Here is a 19,495-nt window from a genome sequence, read left to right on the forward strand (position 1 = left end):
GCACCAAAATCTCACTTTTTGTATTCTCTGTTTTGCATCTAAATCCATGTCTAATTCACAGTGCAGACACACTAATAGACGCACTAATATATGCACAAATAGATGCGCTCATATTTTTGCTATTCGAGCAACGCATATAGACATGTCCGCTATTTTGCACGTCTATAGTTGCTTTGTCTTGTTGTGTATGGGAATATCTCGTTGCTACTTTTGAGAAGAAATCTATCATAGAGATTCTTTATCTTTGTAATCTTTTGAGCACTCTGTACAAAGTTGGATCTCCTATGACAACTCATATTGAGTCATTCAAGAATATTGTCAATCAACTTGCTGCTGCTAGTGCACCTATTCCACGGAATTAGTTGGTGACCTATCTTCTCAACACAGTCCAGAATCCATTATATGATAATATTGTTACCATCCTTTCCAACAAAAATGAGATTGATTTTGATCAAACATGTATTTCTTTGATTGAGTACGCCCAGTGACGTGAGCATCATAAAGACCCTCATGAATCTAACATGATAATAACGGATGATGCAGATTTAGAGATAGCTTGTGTTGCTTGCAAGCATTCTTTCTCCAACTATGGATGTGGTGGTCATCTGTACAAAGGTGGTAATTCTTCTCGTCTCAAATATCCTGAGAAACATTGTTCTTATTGTGATAAGCATGGTCATGTTATCTCTAATCGTTGGGCTCGGCAATATGATGAGGAACATGGTGTTACCTCTAATAAGCAGCCCCGCTTATCCAATAATTCTCCTTGCAAATATTGTGGTGAAAATCATCCATCCTTTCAATGTTACAAGAGGTGTTATGATCGCGAATGTACTCAAGCATATGCTGCTCAACAACAAGATGCCCATATGCATCAAGAGGCAAATCATATCTGCTCTGATGTCTCTCCAGAAAAGATACTTCATGTTTGAGATGGTTCCACTTTTATTATTGATTCTGGTGCTACTGGTAATATGACATATCAATCTCAATGGTTACATAATTTCATGCTCTTCCTCACAAGAAATTGGTTTATCTTGCTGATGACACTACTTGTCAAGTCAGGGGTGTTGGTGATCTATATCTTGGCACTCTTTCTTCAACAAGAGTCTTGCGAGGCATTCTCCATGTTCCAGAGCTTCCGAGAAATCTTCTTTCTATTGCACGACTTGTTGATCTTGGTCTCTTTATTGGCTTTGACCACACATAGTGTCGGATTGAAAAAGGTGGACATACCATAGCAGTTGCTCCTTGGCATGGTAACTTCTTTCAACTTTCCTTAAATGATAATATTACTAATGTGGTTACAGCCCCTGGTGATTTCGACTGCAAGCTATGGCATCATCGTTTTGTTCATTCGGATTTTGCCAAGCTACTTGCTATAAATCATCATGATCTTGTGGATGGTACGAATCTCCCAGCTCGTCGTCCTCACATGGGCCTCTGTGAATATTGTGCTCTTGGCAAGCATCATCAAAAACCCTTTCATGCATCTACTTCAACTCATTCATATGCTTTATTGGATTTTGTTCACACTGATATATGTGGACCTTTTCCTCCATCTAAGTCTTTCTATAGGTATTTCATCACTTTCATTCACAATTGGTCAAGATATACAACTGCATTTCTCTTGCGACATAAGTCAAAGGCCTTAACAATATTCAAGCAATATAAAACTACTGCAAAACTTCATATTGGTTTTCAGATCAAGACCCTTCGTAGTGATAATAGTGGAGAATATATTTCTAATCTTTTTAATGATTATTGCATTGAGTGTAGCATAAATCACATGAATATACTGTTCCATACTCTCCTCAACAAAATGCAGAGCATAAGAATCGCACTTCTCTTGATGCTATACGATGTATGCTCCTTCATTATGGATTATCTCAGAGCTTTTGGGCAGAAGCACTTCTGACAACCATCTTTATGCAAAATCATCTTCCTACAACTGCACCTTCTGGTTAGATACCACCAATCACAGCTTGGACAGGGGAGACTCCTTTTGTATCACATTTTCAAACTTTTGGTTGCATTGCTTATATTCATGTACTGAAAGAGAGACAGAAAAAGCTAGATCTTCCTAGCAAAAAGTTCATATTCATTGGATATTCTTTTAATTCTAAGGGTTATAAATTCTATGATCCCTCTTCTAAGAAGGTGATAATCAATCGTGATGCCATAGTCAATGAGCAGTTAATGGGAGGGACCTCAAGGGGGTCACTCATCTTATGTAACCCTATCACGTGAGTTCAACAGAAGGATACTTTTAATTTCTAAAATTTACAGAATTTAAACTACATAAGGGATTATTTAAAATGAATTTAGAAAAAAATTATAGATTTGTATAGAAAAAGGGTACATTTTATTAATGAAAAATATACAAATAAGCGACTTTACAAATAAGCCTTGAACGCATGTGATATAGAGAGTTTATACATAGTGACCCCCCCAAGGGAGGGACCTGGTCTACCAAGGATGCAGAGGACAGTGAGTCCTTACTTTTTGCCTTTCCTTTTCTATTTGATAATGACTCCACTTTTGATGTCATTACTACTCCTTCATCTGATGGCATCACTGCTACTCCATCTGTAGAGCAATGTGTTGACAATCTTAATTTGCATCTTGCACATAACCACATGCCTCTGATGATAGTGTTGATATTTATGTTGACCTGCCTATTGATTTTGAACATGGTTCTACTCATGATTGTGTTGATGACTTTGAAATCATTGATCATGCAATGGTTGCTCATGAAGACCCTACTACTTATACAGAAGCTACCTCTTTTGCACAAAAGAGTTAATCACAAGACGCAATGGAAGCTAAATATGATTCTTTGATCTCTAAAGGTACATGGGTTCTTACTGAACTACCTCCTGGTCACAATCCTATCAAATGTAAGTGGGTTTATAAAACCAAAACCAAAGTTGATGGTTCTTTTGACAAGTTTAAAGCTCATCTGGTTGCAAAATGATACTCACAAATTGCAGGAGTTGATTATCATGATACTTTTTCACCCGTTGTTCGTAGCACAAGTATTCGGGTACTCTTGGCTTTTACTACTCAATTTGATTTGGAGATTCATCAAATGGATGTGAAAACTTCTTTTCTTAATGGAGATCTTACAGAGGAGATTTATATGGACCAACTAGAAGGGTTCATACTTCCCGGTCATGACCATCTTGTTTATCGCCTTCATCATGCTCTTTATGGTCTAAAACAAGCTTCCCGTTCTTGGTACATGAAAATTGATTAGTTTTTAACATCTCAAGGTTTCAACTCTTGTTTCTCTTACCCCAAATTATATGCCAAACCTAATGGTGCTCTTTTTGTCATCCTTGCTCTTTATGTGGATGACACCATACTTGTTTCCAACAATCTCGATTTTGCAAAATGTCAAGAAAATCTTATCCTCAGCATTTGATATGGTTGATCTTGGTGACATTCATTCATGTCTTGGTATTCAAGTTCATCAATTTTGTCACAAGGGAATTCTGCTACTTCGACAAACAAAATTCATTCAACATGCAGTTTAAAAGTTTGGCTTGACGAATGCTCACTCTATGACCACTCCTTATCTTGTGAGCTCTATAAAGAATACTTGATCAAATCATGATGTTGAGGTTTCACATCAACCCTATGTGAATCTTGTTGGTTGCCTACAGTTTTGTCGGGTTGAACACTCGACCAAATATTCTTTTTACTGCCAATTTTCGGGTGCGTACATATTATGAGCGGTAACCCTTGAGCGGATTATCTGAGCAACACTCAAAGGAGTTATACTTGAATGAATGTTTTTTTACAGAATATCTTTTTTTTAAAACCTCAATCGACAGTGCTCATATTAGGACATGTTTCTTTAATTGATTTTATAATAAACCTCTAACTATTTTTGCAACTTTGGAAGTTGGTAATTTATTGCACATAATAAAAATCTTACTAGGGATTAAAATAGAGGCAAGCTTATGCAAAGATAAGGTCTTATGGATAATTTTTTTACTTAGATGTCCAAATTGAGTGACATAAAAATAGCCATATTGGTCTACTTTAACTTTAATCTTGCATGCATGTACCAGGTACAAAGAGCCAAAGACATATACCCTTGGTTTGAATGCTCTCATGATGCAATTGTGTGTATTATATGTGAAGATAGTGGGAGAGAGGGAAGGAGTCTCACTTGCGGCTTTCTCACATACACAATGGGGGAATACACGCAAAGGTGGAGGCTGAAAATAGTTTTCCTCTTCTTAGTTGTTTAAGCCAAAAGAACTCTAATACAAAGAAATAGAAGAACCCTATATGTGGGTCTCAAACCAAACTTAGCTAACTAAGGTGGCATACTAACTGAGCCACGAACTAGAGTAGATAAGGATAGCTGTCATCCAGCTATTATTCATGGGCGGTGTACCAACCGCATCTGCAGCTAACAAGTCGATGACATAAATGCACAACGGTCACCCTGGCATATCATGAGTGGAGCTTGATATCTCAACACTCCCTCTCGAGCTCAATCCCAATTCCTGCACACCAAGCAGGTCTCTGAACTTGCACAGCTTCTTTGCACCCAAAGCCTTCATGAATATGTCAGCTACCTAATCCTCTATGCTGACATAAACTAGATCAATAAGACCAAGTAAAACCTTCTCCTGCACATAGTGATAATGCACCTCAATGTGCTTTGTTCTAGCATGATAGACTGGGTTATTTGTCAAGTGTATACTGCTCATGTTGTCACAATAAACGACAACTGGCCCATCTGTAGACTGATGCATATCATAGAGTAGCTTATGCAACCAAGCTACCTCACATGCAGCCATTGCTGCACCCCTATACTCAGCCTCTATGCTCGACAAGGCAACTGTAGGCTATTTCTTGCTACTCCAAGTGACTGCAGCACTCCCAAAAGAGAACACATATCCACTGGTAGATCGTCTATCTGAATTACTACCAACCCAATCAGCATCAGTGTATCCATGCAATTGTATCTGAACCCTAGCCTCATAAAATAGTCCATACTACAATGTGGACTTCACATACCTGAGTATGCATCTGGCTGCATCCAAATGCGGTTTCCTTGGAGCCTGCATAAACTGACTTACCAATCCAACAGCATAGCTCAAATTTGGCCTGGTAATAGTCATATAAATCAAACTTCCTACTATGCGTCTGTACATAGTAGGGTCTTCCAAAAGCTCACCTGCATCTGTGCTCAGCTTCACATTCTGCTCCAAAGGAACTGAAATAGGCTTACAGCCTATCATCCCATATTTGGACAGCATATCCAATCCATACTGCCTCTGCAAGAGCTGTATCCCACTTGGTGATCTAATCACCTCAATGCCCAAGAAATAACGCAGCTCTCCCAAATCCTTCATCTCAAACTTCTGCTTCAATAGCATTTTCACATGAAGGATATCTTCATCACTATCACCTGTGATGATCAAATCATCAACATAAATGACAAGCAGCATAATACCTTTCTCTGTTTTTCTCACATAAAGTGAGAAATCTGCCTTGGAAATCTGAAAGCCAATAGTGACAAGATATTGTCCTATCTTGTCAGACCATGCTCTAGGTGCTTGCTTCAAGCCATACAAGGATTTCTTCAACCTACAAACAAACTCGGGATGAACAGCATGAACAGAACCTAGTTGTTGCTCCATAAAGACCTCTTCTTGCAAATCACCATGCAAGAAGGCGTTCTTTACATCCATCTGATGTAAAGACCATCCCTTTGATGTAGCCATAGCAATGATTACTCTTACGGTTGCCATCCTTGCAACCGGACTGAATGTTTTCTCATAATCAATGCCATATGTCTGTGCATACCCCTTGACAACTAATCCTGCCTTGTATCTGTTCACAGAACCATCTGCATTGTGCTTCACCTTATAAACCCACTTACAGCCAATTGCATTCTTGTCTTTAGGCAAAGGCACCAATTCCCATGTAGCATTTGCTTCCAAGGCATCCATTTCTTCATCCATGGCTTTCTCCCATTTTTCTTTTCCCATGGCTTGCTCAAAAGAAGTGGGTTCTAGTTCATGTATCACTTTGACCATATAGGCATAGTGAATGGCTATAAATCCATCATATTTCAGCCTATCCACAGGATATCTAGCTCTGGTAGACCTACACAGAATAGGCTCACTTCCAGGTGCTCTCAAAACATCCCTGGTCTTCCTTACTCCAGGTGTAACAACAGAAGGAATACCCAACTCATCATCAATGCTCTGTTATGAGCCACTGGATTCACCATCCACATAAGAGTGACTTGCATTCACATCAAACATGGGCCGATCTACCTTCTCTTTTCCTTTTTGTGATATTGGCATACCACTATTTGCATTGCTTTGTGGAGATTCTCCTGATCTCAATCTGCCTGTCCATGGCAAAGTATGTGAACCACTGCTAGAGGACACTGCAGGTCCACTAATATTTTGTGATTGCTGCTATGAATTCTGTGCAGCATTACCATTTTGTGCATCTACATCATCAATCACATTTACTGGTTTATAGTAGCTGCTCATCTCATAAAAAACAACATCTCTGCTCACTGTAAACTTACGAGTAGAAGGGTTATAGCATCTATACCTTTTCTACTGCAAAGAATAACCAATAAAGATGCACTTCTCAGCTTTTGGATCCAACTTGGACCTCAACTCATCTGGCACATGAACATAGGCAATGCAACCAAAAATTTTCAAATGAGAAATATCTGGTTTCCTACCAGTATACATCTCCTCTGGCATCTTGCCATGTATTGTTGCAGTGGGAGTCCTGTTCATTATGTAAACTGCTGTAGCAACTGCTTCAGCCCAATAATAATCTGGTAGGTTTTTTTCATTTAGCATGGCCCGAGAGTTCACAAACTACAAATTTATCTCTACATTAAGGTATGAGAATTTAGAATTTCCAAACTGTAAATTCAAACCTAAAAATTACAACTTGCAATACATTTCCAAAACAACTATGACATGTTCATATTATTAGGTCAAAGAACATTAAAATCACATGATTCAGAAGCCATAATCTATCAATCCATAAGAAGTTAAGGTTTGCATGAGAAGGTAATGGCTATCCATCCATAAGAAACCACGTCTACATGAGATGATAATGAAAACATGAGAAATTAAGTTTTGCATCAATCCATAAAAAGCCAGGACATGCTCTCTAGACCTCATTAGCCAAGTCATCTATGTAGTCTAGATGTCCATGATGCCTCTCCACCAACTCATAATCGAATGTGCTATCTCCTGCCATTTGGGTAGCCACATCTTTTGCATAGCAAGGCAGAACACTAAGCCCAATTAGTCAGTATTTAACCATGCTTAAATTATACACATAGATCAAATAAATTACTCACTAATCAAGAGGTGCATCAAAGTCATAGTTTGTCTCCTCATCATCTATCATGAGGACTACTTGATTCACACTTGAAGGCCCTGCCTCTGTGAAGTTGTCTCTAAGCATGCCTTCTAAGTATCTTGTGCAAATCTCTTTGTCATTGTCCAGTGCCATGCATGGACGTCCTGAGTGAATTGCTGCTTTCATCCCAACTGCTGTACCTGCACCAAGCTCAAGCACAGAGCCTCCAATCGGACACAACAACTCCATGAACATCAACATCATGGAGCTACTCTTCTCCAACCCACTATGCCACTGTCCAGCCTTTCCCTCTTTTATGCACTATACACTTGAAGGCAAGTAATGAGTGATGAAATAATTGTCCATGCACACCTTAAGGGATTGGAAAACTTTATTTGCCCTATCAAGATAGTGATGTGCCTTCTTGCCAATCCTAGAGAACAATAGGATTTGAAAGGCGGTAATCTACATGAAACATAGATTGAAAAAGTTGATGGAGAAAAATAAAATACGAACAAACAAGAACATGACAATCATGTAAATAGCCAAATGACATACCTTGACACCAAAGCCAACATTATCCACAACATCGATGCAATCTCCCATCTCCACAATCCATCTACATGTACTAACTATAAGATACCGATAGCTGAATGCAATTCACATAAACAGACATTATCAACTGTGATATATTGCTCACCTACAAGAAACCTCTAGTCTCATTTGTCTTGCCAAATGCTCAACAAATGAAGTAGATACAGGTGAACACATTACCAATGTCCATCCATAATCATCCATCACAGATGAAGCAATAACAAGTGAGCATGAGATATGCTCCTCATTTAGAATGTTCCATCTAGGGATTCCACCCTTGATTCCACTCACTATAGATCCTGTAGGAAGGTCAATCAAGCAAAAATCCACACTCCATGTAGCATTTTTTCCATTGCGTGACTTCTTCATGCCACCAAGTTCATGGTAGAAATTTCTTATGATTTGAAAAGCCCCATCGTACTTGTATTGCTTAACTTCTTTTCCAAGTGATACATAATCATACTCCCAAACTTTGTAGTTTTCTTGTGAGATACGAGTTGCAAATGATGAGAAAGTGGACAAAGGAACATAAACCATATCCGTATTACACACTTTCTTGCTAAGAAGAGACTCCTCCTTTCGTGGATCATTGTCTACAATAACAAAGGACCCTAAATTAAATTTGTAGGAAGCTTCTAATCACTTTGAAACATGAAAGAAAGAGTTATAAGAAAATAGACCTATGTTAGAAGTGCCCGTTGGTTTAGGTCTTCCACCTTGTTTGTTATTTGGAGTGACATGACTTGCCTTTTGCTTTTTTACTATTGCTTCTTTCTCCTCTTCAAGCCTCTTCTTTTGTGCCTCATCCATGTTACCCAACGGACTTGCACTCACCTTTTAAATGGTGATCATAAGTTTCCTTCTCTTCCTCAATACATGTTCCAGCCTTCATCTCGATCCACCAAGGGTAGTGCTTCCTTTCCCACTCCGTAAGCAATATATGACCATCCTTATGCTTATTCTCTCTAAAAATATGAGAGGTGTACATGCAATAAGTAGCAGGTGCAAGCATAGTTCAAGCCTTGCAAATGGATGGTACCACCTTAAGACTCTTATTTGCAGCCAAATAATGGAGATACTTGAATGATTTTTAGGATAATGTAAGAGAATGCAAGGTAATACAAAGATATCTTTCTATTGAATTTGAAAGCCAAAACATACCTGTAAACCAATCGTCTACTGTCATTTGTAAGATCAACTTGCTTGGATGGAACAACAACAACTGTCATCAATGAAGCAAAAGGCTCAAACAAAAAAGGCCTGTGTCTCACTATAATGCCATCAAAGTATTCTAGAATAGAAGGACTGTCTGGAAGTGTAGATGCACCCTCAATGCTTGATGATTTCATCACTTGGTCAAGCAATACAAGCACTTACCATCTCAAGGATTATACAAATAATCCAACCCTCTTGCTCAATATAGTGAACATAAACAACAAGGCTTACAAGTTAAATCTTTGTAGAGCAGCAACAAGCTTAAGCTCATCCTTTGCTTCCGGTTCAATAATTTGAGCTTGTAGTCTAATGTGTCTAGACTTGATATTTGTGTAAAGCTCTTCTATGCTTTCCATCCAAGATGCCGTACGATGATTTCCTTCCCACATGAAGAACATTTTGTTTGATAGAAAGCTCCATGGTGTGCCAATTATCTCTGATTCAAACTCATCATTAACTAAGCTCCAATTCTTGTCCCAACGTTCTCTTGTGACATCATCAACATCCTTGGAAGACCCATCAGGCATTTTGATAGATAGAATAAAAGACCCTTTTGTCGGAATGTATCCCTCTGTTTCAAATGCTCTTTTCAAAATGGTCAAATCATTCCTAATTTGATGCATAACTGGGTTTATGAGACAACGACACAAGGGAATTCGAGGAGGTGGAATTTCTTTAGTTACTGTAAGAAGCTCTAAAATATCTGCACCTGATGGTCTCTCAATACACTTTGGAATGATATCCTCCACATCATCTTTAACTCCTGCTTTGTTGGATGGATCATCTATAGTTTTATCCTTGTTGTCCCCATGATCCTCAATATCATTTTCAATGTCAATTTGCTCAAGCTCCTTCAGTTCATTCTTGACCTCTAACTCTTGCTTCTTCCTTTTGCCACCTTTCCTCGTGATAGGACTAGACACATCACGTTTCTTTCTCTACACGTTTGAAGAACTCAATTACAAGATTTGCAAAAATGCAAAGGTGAAATGCAACTAGAAAAAGAAAAAGAAACCAAACTTACTGGAGCATTTGTTGCACAACTTTCAATAAGCTTACCTGCACAAGAAGAAAAACAAATAAATGACACAGTGAAACTATCTTTGAAATGATTAAATGAAAAATGACAGAGTGAAACCATCTTTCAAATGATCAAATAAAAATGCCATTCATAGTTTTACCAATGGAAACATCTTTTAAATGATTGAAAAAAATGGAGTTGCTCAATACATTATTTTGATAACATAATGTAAGTTAAGAATAAACAGTTCGTGTTATGGGTGAGGCTCCCTTCAACTATAACTAGCAGTGTGTGAAGAAGGCAAGATCATAGTTTCGTTGGCGAAACCATATCCAGAGGTATGAACCGATAGCTATTACATGTGTGATCCACAAGATTTTGAAGAAGTTTGCACTATATAATAACTGTGCTTTGGCTCTCAGTAGGCCTAAAAGGAACTGGGCAAGGGGGGGAGTAGCTAGAGAAACAAAACAGCAAAGGGGGCATGAAACGTTGGATAGGAGGCGTAGGGCAAAAGGCTCAGAATATAGTTTCGTTGGCGGTACCATATCACTATAGGAGTGAGAGTCTCTTGTAGTATGTCATTTTTGTGTTTAGTGATGGAGCGGAGGCAGAGAAAAGAAGGCTCAAAACTAGTTTCGCCAGCGAAACTAGTTTTGAGGTATACGATTCGAGGCACAGGGCCTGGAGGAACGCATGGGTAGAGAACATCCCACCTGGGTTCGGTGATTTTGGGTTCATTATTGCGGTCTTCTCGGGAAGCGGGATCTGTGTTTGAACAACAGGACGATGAGCTGGAGAAGGGCGATGATGAAATTTGTGGGGATGGAACATGAAAAGCATTTGGTGAGGTTCTACTGGCAGAACAAAAATGCAAGGCGGTGTCCACTGCGAGGACTAGGAGATGGAGACGCGAATGCATGCTCCATCGAAAACGAGCGTAGCAATATGCTACTCCACTCCACCTCCCCCCCAGCATTTTCTACGTGTTGATGCATTTACGTTCTTTTCACTTTCGCTCTCTCAGGCGAGTGAGTGCGCACTGCTTTCGCTTCTTCTTTTAACTCTCTCTTGCTCTCTTCCGTTCGTCTTTCTTTGCGCTTTCTGCTCTTCTCTAATTTCATCGATTGCCAACATCAGGAAGACCATGGAAGGCGCGGCGGAGGGCTTCCACATGAAGATGACCATATTTGTAGTGCCATAAATCGCCTAGAGCAGAGCCAGTAAGAGAAGAGAGGGCGGAGAGTTTATAGAGCCGCACAGAGCACTCCAGACAATCTAGCCGGTGCTGTGGTCGTGAATGGTAACAATGATAACAGTGGTGGTGTGGTGGTAACAGTGCATGCTGTTTTGACAGAAGGTGGAATCCGAGGGATGAGTGCATGTCGTTTTGACAGAAGGTGGAATCCAAGGGATGAGTGCTAGTGAGATGAGTGTTGAGGGTTCCTTTGTAGAGTTGTCGCCAACGAAGACCCTGAAAGTCCCTGAATCATAGTAGCGGAGGGAGCCAATGATCCATTCTCGGTCAGGTGAGCTGGCGAGAGCAAAGGACGAAAGCTGCAGCTATAGGAGTGGCAGACGCAGTAGTTTTTTACGTCGATAGGGACACCACAATGGCTCCTTTGAGTCAGGCGAAGATGCAAAAGGGTTTTTGGGGTTTGTTCTTCTGTGTGATAAACTGCGCACACTAGGAGAGACTATCGTGATAACATTGCTGAACTGGTTGTTAATTGCCTCTTTGACTGTAGCACTGGTGATCACTATAGTGGTGACATTGCTGAATTGGTCGTGAATTGCCTCTTTCGAACAAGGTCTCAAGAAAGTTCAGGGGAATTGCTCTGCAGAATTTTACGAGACCGTAAGAGCAGTGACGAAATGTATAAGCAACCCCGCAAAACACTTCGCAAAGGTATCAATTTCGGAATCCATGTGCTATGCCACACATTGTAGATGCTGGTGATTGCCATCTTGCAAGTGGTTCCTAAAGTTTTTCAAAAAGTTTTTGTGCGCAAGTTTTGTACAAATAATTGAAAGGGGTAGGAACTGATGAGAGACGCCTATTCACATTATCAGGAGCGAGACTTTGGTGGAAATTGCAGGAAGGCCATTTCGATGAAGCTATCCATTGTTTGTCTGCGATCATGCTTCACCTATGCGTGTGCTGAGGCTCCTTCCCATAGCTTCTAAGCACTGTTATCTGCATAGCCGAGTTTTTGCGTTGTCCGCCATAGTCAAGGTGCTTCCAAGGTCCAAGATAATGATGAAGCTAAACATGAAGATGATTGATAAAGATGATGATGAAGACAATGAACATGAGACCTTCACACCTTGGCAGACAAAAAAAGGGTTGAGACTAGTTTCGCCAGTGAAACTATGCATAATAGAAAAGATAATGAACATGAAGACCTTCACACCTTGGCAGAGAAAAAAAGGCTCTAGACCACTTTTGCGAGCGAAACTATGCAGCGAAACTATGCAGAAGGACTTTTGTTCCATTCAAGTAACGTCCCTCTTTCACACTTCTTTGTGCCATGATGGAGACAATCTCTCTGTGTAGTAGCTAAGGCTATCTGAATATAGTGGCTAAGGCAAAGGGAATACACTGGGCTGAGTGTGCAAGGATCCCGTTTTGGTTGCACAATGTAAAAACACCCAGAAACTCCTCAACTAATCCATTATGAGACCGAGATGAAGGGTCATGCTGAGACCGAGATGAAAATTACGAAGGGTCATGCTGACACTGAGATGAAAGACATCAAGAGCAAATTACACACTTCTAGCAATTACGAAGGGTCTCGTTAGATCGAACCATTTTCTCAGACACTTTTGGCAATTATAGGCGATTCCTGATGGCCTTAGTGGGTGGTGTGGACTAAGATTTTTGACACTCGGCAAGAGCCTCGACCATACTAGGAGAGGCCAAAAGTGAACCAACACGCAGGCAACAAACACTGAAGAAAATAGACAAAGCAATAGTCATAAAAGAGTATAATGAGCAAGAATCTAATAGGTGATAGCCATGTCTTCAGAAGAAATCTCCTGTTCAAAGTTCTTGGATCTCTACATTTCCTGCAACATTCCCCAACAACATTTCTTCAGACTCTCATTCCCCATTCCCCAACAACAGTTTTATATCCAACAAATCCTGCTACCTATATCATTAACATTTTCTCTCACTTGTCTTGCTATATAGCATTTGCAGGCAGACATGCAATATCCTCCTCCTTTAAGCTCACATTTCCTCACATAGAGTCTCACATTCCTACTTTTTCTCTCACAGAGTCTCACATTCAAACACGCTAATATCCTACATCCTACTCCCTCGAACATTGGGGGATGCATGGCAGAGTGCTTTGGGGGGGGTAGTGGTGGGGACGAGGATGATTCAAATGATGCGAATGTGCCAGAGGGTGATGGTACAATCTTCTATGACATCACTCAAATAGGAGGCATCTTGATGGATGCACGGGGGAAGGACATCATGACCTTCATGCACTCTGTAATTGCTAACAACTACAGAGATTGCTTTATTTACTACAAATACCATCCAAAAAAGTTGGTTGATGAGACCCTCGCTATTGTTCGCTCTAGGTATCCCAATCCCTCCAATGTTCAGTTCACAGATAAATGGGTCAAGTAAAAGATTGTTACGATACTTGGCAATAAAAGATCGCTTAAGAGGCAGGCTAAGAGGCAGGCACTAGCTGAGATTGCGAGGAGAGAGGGAGGTCAACCACCAAAGGGCCAGCCCCACACCGCTCAAAAGCATGAGTGGAAGAAAGCAATGAAGGCAACAAAGGTAGACCCTAGACAGCTTGAAAGGAAGATGAATAGCTCCCACCTAGACAACCCCCAACCAAGAAGAGTCTAGCAGAAAGAGCAAAGAGGAGGCTATCTAGAGGATTCGTGCTATCCCCTCAATTGACTTAAAGAAGTTGAGAAACAAAATCTCCACCCAATGATGAGTAAAAACAAATTTACGTGTCTCTATTTATGTATAGGGGTTAACAAATGACCTGAAGCCCCTGGTGTTCAAGAGATGGTTGAGAACAAACAAGATTTCCATTGACTTCTTAGCTCTCCAAGAAGTCAAAGTTGAAGGAGTTAAGCTCCTCTGGCATTTAAAGTAGATCGATGATAGTAGAAGCTGGTACACAACTGACCACGACAAAGGGAGATGAGGTGCTGCTATAGGTGTTGCTAAACACTTGGCTTAAGGAATAGGAAGAGTTCTTCAATCATTCGGCAAATTTGGGGTAGGGGTGGAATTTTGTCATACAAATCTCTCTTGCCAAGTCTTCTTGGTATATGCCTCGAATGCGACGAGGGATAGAGCTCTTCTGTGGAAAACTAGCAGATAACGTGCTTCTACTCGGAGACTATAATATGGTTGAGAGTAGAGGGGACAGGTGGGAAGGGATAGGCAGTGTGATAAGAAGCCACGAACTAAATACATGCTCGAACTTTAAAGAAAGGGCTAAGATCTTGGACATATTAGGAGATACTGCCTTTACTTGGACAAACAATCAGGTGCGGCCCCTTCATAGGAAAGGGCGACTTGACAGAGCTTACTACTCTAAGAGAATTGTTGAGGAGATGTTGTGTGTTAAGAGCAGAGTGTTGGGTATCCTTCCCTTCTCAGATCATAAACCCATCTCCATTGTTTTGGAAAAGGAAGAAAGGAGCATTGGCCGCTCGTGGCTCAAAGCCAACAATCCTTTTTTTTTTCAACTCCCTTATGTCAAGGATGAGATAGATTCCTTTGGGGAAATAGCTAATGCAATAGATAAGTGGAGCAGAGCCATGGATAGGACTAAAATCTTCTTGCAAGCAATCAAACGTAGAGCCAACAAAGCCAAATCACATAGAACACACAAACTTGAAGAGAAACTGGCTCTCTTTGAGAGTGACAACACCGCACAGGGTCAAGAACAAGTGAGGACAATCAAAGCCAAGCTCAGGGAAAAAGCTAAAATAGTAGCCAATTAAGCTAGAATTTACACTGGAGATTGGTGGGCTCAAAGAGTAGACAAGGCTAATGAGGTTACGTTTAAAATCCTGAAGAAAAAACATGCTTAAGAATCCCTTGATGCCCTTCAAGTTGGTGATAGGCACATCCAAGACCCGGACGAAATCCTTGAAGTAATTTCAGAACACTTTAAACAGAAGCTTGAGGAGGAGGTCATCATAACAAAAAAGGCTATAGCCCGCGATAAGTGCTCTAGAGTGAGAGAAAGAAAAGCCTCTATGTTTGACAGCATATATATGGACAAAGATGTCACTCTAGAGGAATTGAAAGGTGTTGTAGACCAAATGGGGAAGGGAAAGACTTCCTATAGAGTTTTATCAAGTCTATTGGGAAACAGTTGGCCCCTATCTCATGCTGCTCTGGCAAGACTCCAAGGCAAAGGGCATTTTAGACCCAAGAATCAACATAGGCATGATAAAACTTATTCCTAAAGGTGGACCAAAAGAGGAATTGAAGAACTAGAGACCGTTGACTATGTTGAACAGAAGCTACAAGATCTTTGCAAAGGTATTAGCTATTAGACTCAAAACTAAAATGCAATGCTAGATAAGCGAGGAACAAAAGGGATTTATACAAGGAAGGCATATCTTGGAAGCTATTCTCACTTTGTGGGAAGAACTTGAACTGGATGAGGAGACTCAGCAACACATTTGCTTCCTCAAGATAGACTTTGACAAAGCATATGATAGAATGGAATGGGGATTCATCTTATCCTCTTTCAAAGACATGGGAGTGGGAACCGGATTTGTATCTTATGTTGAGATTCTTCTATGTCAAGCTAGAAGCAAAGTTGAATTAAATGGTAAAATGACACAGCCTATCAGGCTTAAAAGATCTATTAGACAAGATTTTTCTTTAGCCCCTCTGCTCTTCGCTATAGCTGTAGACGCCTTAGGTTGGCTTGTCAATGATGAATTAGACAAGGGCACTGTGAAAGGAATTGAGGTGGAAGGGGGCAGATAGGTTATTTGTAAGCAATTTGCAAACAACACGAATCTAGCTCCTCACAATGATGAAGAGTCAGTTTAGGTCACACTGGAATGCCTAAATACCTTTTGCATGGCCTCAGGATCTAGAATAAATGATGATAAAATAGGGCTATACAGTACATTGAGCCCTCCCTCCCTCTTCCTATATAATAAGGGGCATAGAGAGATCAGAATAGGAGAGGTTTTTAGATTATTAGGGATCCCTATGGGGTTCGGTTGCACTATGCAGGACAGATGGGATTGGGTCTTAGACAGGGTCAAAAGCAAGGTGAACAGATGGCAAGGGCTGCACATTTATGATTTAAGATTGTCGAGTATACCATGTTAACACTTCTCAAGAATTTGCGACTACGTTTATACTTCCACAAAAAATCTTATTTTCCATACCCTAAGGGGCTAGATATTTTTATTGTAGCGGGACAATTACATGACCACATAATTGTAAGTCATTACGTTTGCTCTTCATAAGTTCACTAAGCTCCTCTATATGAAAAAACAATACTTTAATGTTTTTTCATCCAAATAGGTGTGTTATTTGTGTGTGACTATTGTTTAATTCTTGCGACATAAAGTCAAGAACCATTGTATGTCATCACTTAGTCCCAGACCAAGTGATGACATATGAGATTCAAGGTCGGACCAAGTGATGACATACGAGATTCTTGGATCAAAGGTGGGGAGCTGTCGGGAGGAGTGGAATGTCGTGTCGATTGGGATAGAGTTGTATGTGAGATTGCCACGTGTTGACACACGAGGGCCTAGGCATCTTTGCTTGCGTGAGTCCAAGATATAAATATTGTGTGTGTCCAAGATATAAATATTGTGGACGACATTTCGTTACATGGCGGAACTCAACCACCGCACGAGACTATGCAATCTAGACTTTCTCTAGCAATATCTAAGACTTTCTCAAGCAATATGTATCGTGGCATTCTCTACCACCTAGACTTGCACATCGCTGCACGACATTTCGTTTCATCCCCTACTTCTCCATAGGCGGAACTCAATCTCCGTTGTGGGATTACTTATCACCATGGCGCCTTGGAGCCCCTCCCTTACCTCTCTCAACCTCGTGTCATTGCTCATCCTCCTCCTCCCCACCGTCCTCCTTTGCATCCTTGCTTCTATCCTCTTTCTGAGAACGTTCCGCAAAAATTTGCCTCCTGGGCCTCTTGCCTTACCCATTGTTGGGCACCTGCACTTGCTCGGAAACCTCCCACACCAGTCCTTGCACAGACTCTCTAAAGCCCATGGCCCCTTGATGTGGCTGCGCTTGGGTTCTGTCCCTGCTATCGTTGCTTCTACGCCGTTGATGTGGCTGCATTTGGCCGTTCCGACATTGCATTTGCTCCTTACGGCGCTCATTGGCGCCTGATGCGTCAACTTTGCGTTGCTGATCTCTTTTCAAACAGAAGGATCGAAGATTTCAGGCCTGTGAGAGAAGAGCAAATGGCTCTTCTAGTGCGATCCATTTGGGAGGACAGTAATACGGGAAAGGAGGTACAGATAAGGCCAAGCCTGACATATGCGTCTAACAACCTTATTTCCAGGATGACGATCGGGAAAAAGTTATCAGAGCTGGTCAGCACGTCTGAAGATGCCTCAAGAAACTTCGTGGATCTTTTGTATGAAGCCTTGCATCTCCTTGGAGTGTTCAATCTTGGGGACTTTATCCCATTCTTGCAATGGATGGATCTGCAAGGCTACGAGAAACGCATAAAATTCGTAGCAGATAACTTTAGGGATGTCTTCCAAGGAGTTATCGATGCTCGGCGTGAGCTGAGGAGGGAAAGCTCCACCGGATCTCCAAGGGACTTGTTGGATGTGTTGCTATCCATCTCTGAAGAGGGAAGGAAGGACGTGCCTATGTCGGACGACGTTGTAAAGGCAGTCATACTAGTAAGTCTGAGATACAAACAAGTTTATCTATTTGCTCTGCATGCCCAAATGATAGTAGGCTACGTCCCTAACGACGGATAATCTTGATCCATCTTCTCGAACCATCTTCTCGAACTTGTAGGACATGTTCTTGGGAGGCAACGACACATCATCTCTGACGGTTGAATGGGCGCTGGCGGAGCTGCTGGGGAACCCAACGATCATGAAGAAGCTGCAGGAAGAAATAGACGGCGCAGTGGGGAAGGGCCGTCTAGTACAAGAAGCGGACATGAGTGAGCTACCATACTTAGGAGCGGTGGTGAAGGAGACGATGAGGTTACATCCACCAGGGCCATTGATTTTGCCACACGAATCGACAAAGGAGTGCAAGGTGGGGGGGTATACGATACCAGCGAAGACGAGGGCGATGGTGAATGTGTGGGCGATAGGGAGGGATGGGGAAGTGTGGGAGAGGCCATTGGAGTTCAGGCCGGAGAGGTTCGAGGGCGAGGGGAGCAAGGTGGATGTGCGAGGGCAACATTTCGAGCTGTTGCCATTCGGCAGCGGAAGACGAGGTTGCCCTGCATGGATGCTTGGCCTCTTAACCGTTCAATCAATGCTCGCTTCCCTTGTCCATGGCTTTGACTGGTCTCTCCCCCCCACACAAAACATCACCCCCCTCACTCTCGGCCACTCCCCCCCTCCTCCTCCTCCCCCCCTTGTTGTTGACATGTCTGAGCGGTTTGGTGTCACCGTTTCGATGGCCACCCCACTCCTCACTCTCGCCACCCCCCGCCTCCCTCGCCACGTCTATGCTGCCCACCCTCGCCCCCCATAATCATCTCTTTACCTCTCTCCATCGCCACACCTATGCATGGATGGTCCCCACATCATCATACCGCTCATCAGACATACAATTGCTCAGGTGCTCCCTCAATTGGAAAGGTGTAGGCTCCAATGTCTAAGCTAATTGCAAGGGAAGTACACATCTCCAAGTGGCATTGCATCTCTAGTTTCCTCTTCCGGTACAACTGGGATCCTTAATAAATGGCAAATATTTGGGCTTGAAGATGAGTTTAGCACCACTTTTATATTTTGTGGGCATATTGCTCTCTATGAACGATGAATTACAAAGTCTTATTAGGCTTTCCAATTGACATCAATTAGATAATCCATTCATATAACTCCTTTGCATCCAACGTTTAAAGCAAGCATATTAATTATGGTTTCATATATCCACCATGCATTTCAGCATTCATTTCAATAGAGAAAATACTAACCAACACATCCAGCTAATAGTACAAGACAACTTGGAACACATCCAGCTAGTAGTACAAGACTACTTTAAACAAAAGCATGTCCTCATAGTACTAGTCATACTTCATAGTTTTAATCAAA

The 19,495-nt window shown here is 41.3% G+C and overlaps 1 protein-coding gene across 1 annotated transcript; it reads left to right on the forward strand.

Moving 5' to 3' along the window:
* Positions 1-17,239: 17,239 nt before the first annotated feature.
* Positions 17,240-19,115, forward strand: LOC147893692 (3,9-dihydroxypterocarpan 6A-monooxygenase-like). The gene is made up of 2 exons (XM_087385844.1): positions 17,240-18,118; positions 18,240-19,115. The coding sequence occupies exons 1-2, from the start codon at positions 17,594-17,596 to the stop codon at positions 18,933-18,935; spliced, it is 1,221 nt and encodes a 406-aa protein (XP_087241970.1). The 5' UTR covers positions 17,240-17,593; the 3' UTR covers positions 18,936-19,115.
* Positions 19,116-19,495: the final 380 nt, after the last annotated feature.

Source organism: Dipteris shenzhenensis, chromosome 15, assembly GCF_047967505.1.
Source record: "Dipteris shenzhenensis isolate YYH24624 ecotype China chromosome 15, Dip_SZ_1.0, whole genome shotgun sequence".
NCBI classification, from domain to species: domain Eukaryota; kingdom Viridiplantae; phylum Streptophyta; class Polypodiopsida; order Gleicheniales; family Dipteridaceae; genus Dipteris; species Dipteris shenzhenensis.

Bases quoted from the DNA above. Each gene is read 5' to 3' on its own strand.
- LOC147893692 (XM_087385844.1), top strand. From the start codon at position 17,594: ATGCGTCAACTTTGCGTTGCTGATCTCTTTTCAAACAGAAGGATCGAA. The intron at 18,119-18,239 runs GTAAGTCTGAGA...TCGAACTTGTAG, and splicing joins TTGTAAAGGCAGTCATACTA to GACATGTTCTTGGGAGGCAA.